Source organism: Pyxicephalus adspersus, chromosome 2 (assembly GCF_032062135.1).
Source record: "Pyxicephalus adspersus chromosome 2, UCB_Pads_2.0, whole genome shotgun sequence".
Lineage (NCBI taxonomy): Eukaryota > Metazoa > Chordata > Amphibia > Anura > Pyxicephalidae > Pyxicephalus > Pyxicephalus adspersus.
The window spans coordinates 73,703,585-73,716,336 of record NC_092859.1 but is presented as its reverse complement, the minus strand read 5'-3'; the positions used below and the strand labels follow the sequence as shown (position 1 = coordinate 73,716,336).

The following is a 12,752-nucleotide window of genomic DNA, read 5'->3' as shown; positions in this document are numbered from 1 at the left end:
ACTAGTCTGAACATTCTCCTCTGACCTCTGGCATCAACAATTCATTTTGGTCAACAAAACTTCTGCTCACTGCACATTTTTGTCTGTAGACCCTTGAAGTGGCTGTGTGTGAAATTACCAGCAGATCAACGGTTTCCTAAATACTTTGACTTGTCCACTTGGTATCAACAACCATGATGCATTCAAAGTCTGAAACACATTTTGATGCTTGGTTTGAAGTTCACCAGGTCATCTTGACAATGTCAACATGTTTAAATGCATTGAGCTGCTGCCATGTAATTGACTTATTTGTGTTATTAAGTATATATAAATATATATAGTGCTGTCACAAAGCACAAAGTGATTTTTCCCTGAATCTGTGTGGCGGACCAGAACTTTCAATCACATTCCTGTAAGGACATTTTGTTTTCTGTTGCTATGTTCTACATTATGCCACTTACTAATTGCTCACAGAGACCTTTCAAAAGTGTTCTCCTCTCTCAAGATAAACAGACATAGCTGAGCTTTATTTTTATTTTTAATGAGTCACTTACCAGTAGTGTGGGTTTAATATTAAAGTCTTCTCCTAGCTGAGAACCGGCAGCAATAAGAGAGCACAAAAAAAAATGATTCAGCCTAACTTTATATTTCCCGTTGATAAAGGCTTTTATAGCTTAAAAATAAAATTCACATTTACAGTTGCTATTACCGGTATATGAGCAATCAGGCTGTAATGTGTATAAATTCCCATGTATGCGATATCCAGCAGCTTGACCCAACCTTTGCACAGTATAATTTCTGTTAGCTATGTATGTACATAGATGTATCTGAGTAAGCTGATAAAAGGTGCCTGAATGGAATTTCTGCATTTTGTAGGTGATAATAGAAGCTGTTTTATGATGACAGCATGTGCTGTCAGATATAGTAAATGTAGTTATTTTATTCCAGTTGCTCAATATCTGACAGGCTACTGACTGTCAAGCATCATCTTCCTTACATAGCCTATTGACTATTGACAACTTGGAATTAATAGGGTTATTCTAGATATCTTGGTGTTACCAACTTTGATGTAGTTTGCAAGATCTACTAGAGAAAACTTTTAGGTGTATGTAAAAGACTATTACATCCAAAGGGCTAGTATGTGGATGGTTTTGCAGTAAGAAGTGGCAGGCAGTGACAGGCAATCACTGTAGATCCTGCAGGTGTTATCCTATGTTTGAATTCAATTCTAATTTACTTTTTATTCAAACCATTAAAAATAATTGCCTGGCAACCTCAGAGACATACGGCAAATGCCTGTCTGTAAAGGAAGCTGCATTTGAATGTGTAATCTCACCTTAACTTCTTCTCTCTTTGCAAAATCTTTAGAACAAATATTAACTTTCTTTTTACAATTCATAGGTAAAATCTATACTTGCTATTGTTCATAAAGTTCCCCCATTGACCATTTTTTTCTCCAAATAAGGGGTTGCCTAACACAAAACCAGAATAATCTGTGTAATTGGAAATTGATTCAAAATAACTTTTCATTGTTTGGCAAGATGTAAAATTTGATTGGTTGCTCCTAAACATCTTGCAGAGGAAGAGCCGTATGTACCATAATAACACTAAACCACTTGTAATACGATGGTGCAACTTCAAGCCTCAAAATAAACACATTTTCCTTATTATGTTCTGTCCACCTAGGTTCTGTGGACATTAAAGAACAGTATGGTGTGTAAGGAATACTGAATAAATCAGATTTCAAAAAGTTTAAGAAATGTAAAACCTTTCAATTATTTGTCGGTCTGTAAAGTTAAAAATTAGCTCTCCATTTAAAGTGGAGAGTATTCTGCTTTTAACAACAAATCATAGTATTTGTTACTGCAATATTAAAGGCACAAGGGTCTAAATTTATAAAAATAAATTGTGTCATTAATCAGGTGTGCCTAAGTTAGTAAGTACAGCTCTGCATGTAGATATCGAGCCATAAGGATAATGTCAACTGTATAGCATGAAATGCAATGCAGTTTACTCTCTGCTAACGCCCCATTCTAACTAGGAAGCGAACCAGATCTTTAATGTGTTTTAATGTCTGCCTTTAATTACGACAGCTAATATTTAAAGTAAAAGATAAAAGTCATAGATCAGTATAACTGTTCAATAACCATTGTTAGGGGAAAAATGTTTTGACCGTCATTCTTTAGCATATTCACAATATCTTGCCTCTGGCTTTTCCTAAAGGTATATGATACTAACTGGCTCAAAGTATGTCAAGAAAATATCCGCCCCACTATTACACTACCAGCAGCCTAAACCATTGATACAAGGCAAGATAGATCCATGCTTTCATGCTGTTTATGCAGAACTCAGACCTACCTTTTGAATGTCTGCAGAAATCAGGACTTTTCAGACCAGGCAATGTTTCTGCAATTTTCCCCTGTCCAATTTTGGTAAGCCTGTTTGAATTGTAGCCTAAGGTGCCAGTTCTTAGCTGACAGGAGTAGTGCCTGATGTGGTCTCCAAATGCCATGGCCCAATTTTTTCAAGGTTCGGTGTGTTGTACATTCAGAGAATCTCTTCTGCATACCCTAGTTGTTAGGATTGGTTATTTGTGTTGTTGTTGCTTTGCTATCAGCTGAAACTAGTCTGACTATACTCCTCTGACCCCTGGCATCAACAATTCATTTTGGCCAACAAAACCTCTGCTCACTGCACATTTTTCATATTCTCCGTAGACCCTTGAAGTGGCTGTGTGTGAAATTACCAGCAGATCAACAGTTTCCTAAATACTTAGTCCAGTCCACCTGGTATCAACATCCATGATGCATTCAAAGTCTGAAACACATTTTGATGCTTGGTTTGAAGTTCACCAGGTCATCTTGACAACGTCAATATGATTAAATGCATTGAGCAGCTATATATATGTAGTGTGGTGGTGGACCAGAACTTTCAATCACATTCCTGTAAGGACATTTTGTTTTCTGTTGCTATAATCCACATTATGCAGATATCGCGCCATAAGGATAATTTCCACTGTATAGCATGAAATGCAATGCAGTTTACACTCTGCTAACGTCCCATTCCCACTAGGAAGCGAACCAGATCTTTAAGGTGCTTTAATGTCTGCCTTTAATTATGAGAGCTAATACCTAAAATTAAAGTCATAGATCAGTATAACTGTTTATTAACCATTGTTAGGGGAAAAATGTTTTGACTGTCATTCTTCAGCACATTCACAATATATTGCCTCTAGCTTTTCCTGAAGGTATATGATGGAGAAACTTGCTTATAGTCAAACCTTGCTGACAGCTACTAAAACGTGAGCACAATTCTTACAGATAAATCTATAAAAACAATGTAGCTTTTTGTGTACTTCCCAATGTCACCACTATGTAAAAGGTCAGTTTGGTTTATTTCATATTGGGTCAAACTGTTCTTTTGTGCCAAATGTGCATACTATCAACAATTTATGTAAATAAGCCACGAAAAAACTGTTATATAGTGGGCACTTGTCATTTTGTAAAGTAGGAATGTATGCTGTTCAGTGGGGTCCATATATGAAGAGACTTGGTATTGTGCTAGTCTCTGCAGAAATTACCCACCTTGAAATTTACCAATGTGATATCCCTTTGCCCTAAAACTCACCTAGCCATGTGACTAACATGATGAAAAGATCATACTATATTTAACAAAATAAACACCTTTGGGATCTGTATATTTGGAACAGATGATAGGTATTTATAGAATCCCCAATACTACTAGAAAACGTAAGAATGTTTGACTAAGAATGTGGATTCCAATGCTGCAATGACATATTAATATGTAGTATATGATTACTTCATCACACTTACCACGTCCTTGGCAGTACTTCATGGCGGAGCCTCTAAACATTGTACCTATGGATGTGGACAGAAGATTAGTAAATGGTCTGCCTTAACAGAACATGCGTTAATGTACACTAGGTAACACTTACATGTGAATCAGCCCCCAAATCATTGCCTTTTGAACAACTGATAGGAGTTATGCTGACCTCTTTTACTATAATCAATAGTTTGTCACAACTGATTATATCATTCACCTAATGGCCACATTTGTATTGCAACCTCTGCAAACAATACAGAAATTTTAATGGTGCTTGGAATTATGTATGAATTGATTAATTTGTCATAAGAGATAATTGTGAAGGCTGCCATCGCTAACCCCCTTCTGAATATGCAAGTTGTTTGGCTATTACGGTGACATACTGGATTCAAAACATATGTAGATATTATGCCAAGATCCAATTGAGAAGGTCCAAGATATGCCATATGTCTAATCGAGAGGGTCACATGACATAGGAGCCTGTCTGTTAGCATTTTCAAACAAATTCGTGGTTGCCTCTATGTTTTACTTTTTGGGCAGAAAATGATGCAATATAGAAATGTGCAATTTACAACTCCTTTCCTAAAGTGCTGCTTACAACTGCTCATATACATTTACAAAAGGTAATTCAAAATGTAAGGAAATTCTTCAAAGAAAAAAAGACACCTTCACATATTTGTATCTAATAGTGGACATTCAAGTTTTAAAACATCTTCAGTTTCAGTCTAGGAGTACCACATGGAGATTTGTAGCTAAATATAGTGATTAAGCTTACTAACTGCCTGCTAAAGACTTCTAAAAGTGTGTTCAAAGTAGCAGCATGCAGTGCCACTATCATTTGTGTTCAACACTCTAGGCTGAGCTTGATGCAGAAGCAGTGTGAAAAAAAAACAAACTGACCTTACAGCTGAGCTGAAAAGCAGAAGGAAAATCACTAAACAAAAATGTATCAGGCGGTAGATGATGGTAGCAGAAGAAACATGAAAAGTTTCTTTTCCCACAAAAACTTTTTCCCTAATTCCTGGTGGCTTTGTGTTCTTCCATTGAACAGTGCATTTGACATCTGGTATAGGGCCCAGCTGTATTTTCGGCACTGCCGAAAAAAAAAACCTAGAAGCCAGAGACAATGCTGTGGATACTTCCTGATGATGGCAAAAACTCCGCTACACCAATTAATTTATCTCCTTTTTAAAAGGCTTGTCTGTGATTGAGTGATGTGTGTGGAAGAGCATCTATCGCCCATGTTTTATACTGTCTGGCACGGCTGACCTTTCTTTTTGGTTCAGTTAACAGACCTTAAACATCAGGCTGAACATGGATTTTTCCAAAAGAAATAGTTCTTTTCAGGTAAAATCCATTAAATTTAAAAACAGTTACAAGCCAAAAAAAAAATCGATATCCATATGTTAAAGCTTGTGGATTGGGCCTTATATGTTTTTATGGCTTTTTAAAGCATGAGCGTGCCAACCAAACATGGGCATATTCACTTTGGCATTTGGGCCCTTTAGTATGTATGGTCCCTATGGGATTCAGGAAAGCAGCCTGAGCATATTAAATGTTTGTCTTAGATCTTATGGCTTCATAAGCCTTTTAAATGCCATTGTCATTTGTCCAATTAGGCCCATCTGTGCCAAGAGAAATACAGGGTCTGACATTACTGATGTCCCTCTGGAAATAGTAGTTTCCTGACTGTCATTCCAAATTTTTTTGTAGGGTCCCAGGTTGAAATCTCGGCACTGCCTGCATTGAGTTTGTATGTTCCTGCCACATCCCAAAGACATGCAGTTAGGTTCATTGGCTTCCCACTAAAAGTTGTCCTTAATGTAATGACATATGACTATGGTAGGGACATTAGATTGTGAGCCCCTTTGAGGGACAGCTAGTGACATGACTATGGACTTTGTAAAACAATGTATAATTTGTAGGTGCTAAAAAAACACAAGATAATAATACAATAATAATAATAATAATAATAATATTAATAATATTGCGATTACCAGACACGAACCTTGCATTTAAAAGGAGGCTAGCAGGTTCCTGTATTCCTCTAAGAACAGTAATAGCTTTTTTATTCTGACATCAAATCTTTAAGCCCTACACTATTCTGTGACTTTAGAGAGGGGAAACACTTATTTATTTCGGCTCTCATTGTGCTTTGAATAATTATTTTTGGTAATTATAAATTCTACACTTGTAAAAACAGTAATTATTAAAAAAAATAAACACAACTCAATCTCAGAGGACCAGAGATGCTGGAAATATCTTTGTCTATGCCATCTAAGTGTCATTTTCCCTGTAGAATGATAAAATACCAGCTGCAATTTGTTGCTATGGCCTACACCTTGTTTTGTTCTGTGTGTTTAGTGTTGATCTCCCCTTAAAGTAAAAAGTATTTGTGGAAATTCCCATAAGGCTGACAGATCAAATCTCGATTTAGAAATAAATGGAGTGCTCAGTTATGTATCACTGCACAGATGACTTCAGCTTCCACAGTGTTAGCTTGGCATACGACAAGACATTTTATCATTCACCATAACACAACTTGAAAGTGTTCCAGAATGTTCAATGTGAAGCCCTTTCAGAATAATTGTATTGAATATCTTATTACAGAGAATAGGATCCTCTCAGTATGTACAACATACAGAAATGGACACCATGACCTAGCTGGCAGCTCACATACACGTTATGACTGCCAAACCTTTTATCCCACAAACAGGAAGTGCAACTAAAAATGTAAATAGATAAAGTAAGCCTGTAGTCTGTCATTGTCTCTGGTGGGCAGAGCATGGCTGTTGTCAGAATAATATCCACTCTGACTGCACATCAGTAATTGTCGGTGAGTTATACAAGTTTATATTTATGTCCAAGAGTATTAGGGTCCCTCGCATCCCATCTTTCAAAGATACACAGGTATGGCCCACATTGTTTAGTTGTGTTCAAATAACTAAATGGTTGCACTGTCATTTTAAATACAGTGTTCAAAAATATATATGTCATTTTATTTTGTTCACAGACCACCCAAGTTCCTCAGACTCTTTCAACCTCAACACTTTCCATGCTGTCTTAAACAGCTGTAGTCCTGCCCAGCAGTGGAATTGGGAATATCAGCTGGCAGCCCCTTGGCAATCCAGGAAGCATGCCACTTCCGATTTCAGAGCCTGACCAGGATGGCCGTCTTCGGCTTGGTGCTTCTTGAGGGGGATTGGGTGGGATCGGTGAGCTTAGGGCGCCAGGTAGTGGTTGAGTATTTTGTTGTCCTGTGAGATGCTGTTTATGGCTCAATGGTTGCTCTGGTTTTACCAGCTCATCCTGGACAGAGAGAAAAGGACTGAGGATTTTCCTGTAGATGCCCCGAGTATCAGTAAGGACCTCACTGTATGGTGGTGGGGGTTCAGCCATGAGTAGTGCCTCTTCATAACATGGTGGCTGAGATAAGTCTGGTTCTGCAGGTACAATGCAAAAATAATATATAAGTCAATTATTATAGTATAATATTTATTGGTACAATTTTGTGTTTCTGCTGTGAACCCATTAATAGCATACCAGAGGTTATACTCAACTCAATAAACAACACATCCAACCATATACACAAATATAACAGAAATATCACTTGTGTGATAGGCACCAAAGATTGTCTCATAGCTTTTAGTGTCTACATCCTTTGTTACAGAGCCATGAAAAGCATTTTTTCTCAAATATTTCTAAAAGTAATTATTTATTAGTATGTAGTACCAATAGGGCTGTATAATAATGCACGTACACGTACATACACATGGTAAAGCACCACAACAGTAAATTTTCTTGTTTTGATTTTACAATACCCTAGTAATAAATTTGTTGCTATTTACTTGATATATGTTCCTATTTCATTTAATAATAACTTCATGGTCGTACACTTGACCTACTGAGAAATTTAATTTAATTGAGTCATTTTATTAAAGTTTTGAAACTCAAAAGACATATAATAAATTGAACAGCAACATTGAAAACACGGAGGCATACATTTAAAATACAAACATAAATTGAGACCTAAATTTTTAATAAACCAACATCATGTTCCAACAAAGCAATAGCTAATGAGTTAGAAAAGTTGTCCTTGACATAAATCAATTAGGGAAATTCTAGGCAATTAATGATCATAAGGAAATTAAAGGGGAATAGATGGTAGACTACCACATTCAAATAAATTACAAATGGTTTAAATAGTTAAGTCATGTGACATGTGTTATTGATTATAATTATTATTATTAACAGTTAATAACGATAAGAGGAAAAATAAGAATACAAGAATATAGGTAATTTTTTATGATTCAACTTGGCTTGGAGCTGCGGGGAAGGGGGGGAGGAGTCCAGAGTTAGAGTAGGGGGTCTTTAAACTGTGGCTATGATGATGATGCAGACTGGCAAAAAACATGGCGTTGTATTTGGGACCAATTTTTAGGTAAGGACATTTCTATATTGCTAAATATAGTGCTTACAGGGTATTTATTTAGGCAAATAAATCAGAAGTTGCCTTACATATGAGATTGTAAACTTAGTACCAAAATAGGCTCCTCCTAAGACAAGACCACTATATATGTGTCATTGACCCCCTCTGAGAACAAAATTGGAAACAAAGTAGAAAGGCTAGCGGATAGATCCAATTATTGATTTTGTTTGATTGTTTTTGACCCTGCGAGTTTATGCCGCCTGGAACGACCTTTTGCCTGTGACCCAACTCTGCTTGTGCTTGCCCCTGTGAACTTCTTCTGGTGGACGGATTATCTGTGTATGACCTCTGGCTCTGTATTCTGGCTTTGTCTGTTGGAATATTGGTTCTGCTTTATCTGTGGGCTCCTTGTACTCTGCCAGCCCATCCCCAGACACCATCCCTTGCGCACTAAGTCCTGGGGGAATCGTGTGCTGGAAAATGCAACCAAAGGCTGAGCTGGGGCTCACTATCGGTGAAGAGTGCGGTATTAGATTGGGGGAGCGATGTCTGGGGAGTACTGTTGTTCGACTAGGACCTTACACTTTAGTAAAATCATAGGCCATTTTTTGCAAGTCAACCAAATCCCAGGAAACCCAAACTAATTTCTAATTTCCCATAATCTCATGTAAAAATGTTTACCAGATGGTGTGGAAAATTATGAATAAATCATTAATATTTGGCCTTTAGAAATGGCTATCTACTTACAGGTTTTTTTCAAAGGCCTTAGAATGGTATGGTAGTACCCCAACTATCACAAAGGAAGATTTTTGACAATATGTAAAAAAATCTCGCCTAGGTATTTCTTTTTTAAGGGTCAGGTAAAAATTCTCTGCACTCCAATAAAATTGGAGTACAAGGGATGTCTGAGATTGAGAGTAACAAAATTGGGGTTAATGTATTTTTCTTAGTTTGTTTCTCCAAATGAAAGCAAAAATTTTATGTTCAAGTTATCCTAGAATATCCAGATTGGGACTGGTAAATTGCAGAAATGGTAAAGAAGTCTGGATATGGCATTATTCTTGATAGCCAATCATCTATCTAAATCTGTGAATATCTGGTGACGCAAAGGTGGATAATTTGCTAGATACAGGCCTAAATATGAGATAGGGATGAAATATTAGATTTGGAATTCCAATTAACATTGTAGTAATGTTTTAAAGGGAGCAAATGATTTCAGTGGGAGATTAATGGGGAGATAAAATGGTTTACTAGTTTTCTTATTGAGAAATGTATTTTTTAATATTTGTATGTCTTTTTACCAGGCTTTTTTGGAAATTTACTTTTTAATATCTAAATGGTTATTTGTATTCCTTTATATGGACGGTTACTCTTATATGCATCAGTGAAACTATATTCATTGCTTAGACCTCAGGCTAGAGAACATTACTTAGATATCATGGTGTTCTTACTCAAATGAAATAGAAGTAGCACCTTTACTCTATGCACATATAGGAAAAGATTTACAATGTATCATTTTCTTACTTCAATTCAACCAGAATGTCATTTGTTATAAAACCACTGTGATTTTATATTGGAGCGTTTTTATTCACAATTTGTTCAAAAAACACATTTGGAACAAACTGTACAAACATTTCTATTCATTTTCTAAAATATATATCAGATTTAAAGGATAACTGTAATCTTAAAAACAAATATTTGCCTGCAAAAGACAGAATCTGAGTTACCAAAAGGTGCTTTATGTTAGACACAGGGCCATCGTAAAGTTTACTCATTGTGAATAATTTTTTGCCAACAACCAAAATTCCACTTCCTTATCCTCAAAGCCCAGTTCCAGCAAATTTTTTTTTTTAGTTTTATTAAGTTAGGAAGACTTAAAATTTCCTAATTTCTACCTGTGATCACACTGGAGATTTTCCATTACTTGCTGTCCTTGTGGTCCCAAAGTAATAGTCAGAAGTAGCCACTGGGAAAGAAAAGCACAGGCACCATTGTATGCATTGTCTACTAAAATGTTTTTTTGTCTATGTCTGTGACCTTGTTGGACAGATGTCTGCTTATTTTCCGGTCCAGAGCAAGATGGCAATAAAGTTTGAGGCTTGTTCCAGCCACTTCTTCAGAAGTAATTTGGATAAACTCAAGTTCATTGTGACTAACTACTGTTAGATATACAATGACCTCGATGAATGAAGATCTTCACAGGCAAATGCCAATAAAAATCAGACAAAGGCTTTTAAATTTGGCCTATTACCAAAATGTTTACATTTGAAAAACGGATAGATAGTCATTTTATATGAATATTTTTATTTTTTCCCTATGTGCTTTTTCTTTCTATTTTATTTACAGGAGGATATGTCACCCAGTCTCGTGACTGCGCAGTGCGGGATCAGGTAAAGAAAAGAGACAGAAGAAGATGGAAAGAAGGAAGAACACAAAGAAGAATCCAGGATGGCCTAGGACTAAATTGAAGCCAGGTGAAGGGATCAGGGCTTTGCGGAAGTAAAGCTAATTTCTTTTTTTTTTTTATAAAAGTTTAACCTTTCCTACTCAATTCAACAGCAAAATTTTTGGGTGAAATTTTACCTAACATTCTCCTCAAGCCTTTTAAATTATATTATTATTAATATTAATGTTAATAAACAGGATTTATATAGCGCCAACATATTAGGCAGTGCTGTACAATAAATAGGGTTGCAAATGACAGACGAATACAGACAGTGATATAGGAGGAGAAGAGCCTGCCCTGAAGAGCTTACAATCTAGTAGCTGGGGGAAGTAACACACAATAGAAGGGGAGATTTGTAGTGGTGGGAAGTAGTGACGGTTTCAAATGACAGAAGAAGATAGGTAGGCAAGTTTGAAAAACTGGGTTTTGACTCCTCTTTTAAATGAGCAGAAAGTGGGGGCAAGCCGAATAGAACGAGGAAGACCATTCCAGAGAGTCCATTCCTGAGCAGCTCTAGAAATGTCTGGGAGCCGTGCGTGTGACGAAGTCAGTAGTAGGTCATTGGTGCGAAGAGAGCGGCTAGGAGAGTATTTTTTTTCCAGGCCAGAAAGGTAAGTGGGACAAGAACTGTGGAGGGATTTGAAGACAAAGCATAGGAGCTTGAACTTTCTCCTGTTCTAAGGTGAAATGGAACCCAATAAAGAGAACTACAATGAGAGGCAGCTGAAAAGGAGCGGTGGGAAGGATGGATGAGTCTGGCTGCAGCATTCATAATAGAATGTAGAGGAAAGTTTCGGGTTAGTGGAATATCAGAGAGGAGGCGGTTACAGTAGTCACGACGAGAGATGATAAGAGCATGTACAAGGAGTTTGGTGGTCTCTGGGGACAGGTAGGGGCGGATTTTGGAGATGTTGCATTCCATATGCTTAGTAAAAAGGGAGAAAACATAAGTTCATTATTAAGATATGCATATGTTGGGACATACCTTCCACCCAATCAAAAAGATGGATTTGATATTTTAGTGCCCTCCGTATGAAGATGATATGTAGGGGCTGAATGAACATTTATGCAACCTGTGCAGCTGGAAAGTTAGTGGTCCATTCATGTTAGGGTTGAGTTGAGCAAGGATTGTCATGTAGATCTAGACTGCTCACTTTTAGGGTAGGTGGGATGTAATGTTTATTCACTATCCAAGCTTCTTCTATCTATCTATCTATCTATCTATCTATCTATCTATCTATCTATCTATCTATCTATCTATCTCTGCTGTCAGCACCTGTGAGCTGCATCTAAGCTGCACTAAAAAAAACAAAGCTATCAACCTTTTGGAAACTTTTGGAATCTCCCTACTCGGCAAGTAAAAAAGATAAAGAAACAATGATTTTAGTTTAATTTCTAACATTAACTTATGTGCACTCAAAACATACAAAATTCAGTTAAACAAAAATCAATTAATAGGTCTCAAAAAACCATAGAATCTTATGGAAAGATTTATGGAAAATTTCTGAACCAGCCAATCAGGTTTTGTTTTTTAGTTTTACACTCAATGTTGTCTCTACTGAATTGAGAAAGAACGCATTTCTGATTAATACTATACAATGAACACATGGATGTTTATTTTGTTTAATGGAATGTTTCTTCATTCTGCTTATGTTTTATAGAATGTTTGTATATTCTGTTTCCGCTTAATATTGTAACCCTATTTTGTACATTGTTATATAACGATACATATAACGATCATTTAAAAAAATGATCACATGGAGTGCTCCATGGAAAGGGACATCCATGGCATCCTGCATAGATCTAGTGGAGAATTGAATGTAGTAGTAAATGTAGAAGTGAATATATCCACCCTAGGACAAGAATTATGATATTTGCAGGAATACAAGGTGAAAACAAGGAAGAAAGAAAACTTTTATCTAAGGACTGGTAAGCGTGGTAATACCTATCTCTAGAGTATTAGATAAGTTGGTTGGTTGGAGTTCTAGGCCAATGTCACATTTGAACCTGTCTCTAACATTCCTAAACCATTTGACTTATGTCAGCATACCAAAT

At 36.6% G+C, this 12,752-nt stretch overlaps 1 protein-coding gene across 3 annotated transcripts in view; it reads right to left on the bottom strand.

Moving 5' to 3' along the window:
- Nucleotides 1-3,129: 3,129 nt before the first annotated feature.
- The window catches only part of PRR7 (proline rich 7, synaptic), a 28,178-nt gene continuing 18,555 nt past the window's right edge, over nucleotides 3,130-12,752 (bottom strand). For all 3 annotated transcript variants that reach the window (XM_072401006.1, XM_072401005.1, XM_072401007.1), the window contains exon 3: nucleotides 3,130-7,265. In XM_072401006.1, the coding sequence (XP_072257107.1) occupies nucleotides 6,886-7,265 (380 nt within the window). In that variant the 3' untranslated portion in view covers nucleotides 3,130-6,885. The remainder of the gene's footprint in view (nucleotides 7,266-12,752) is intronic.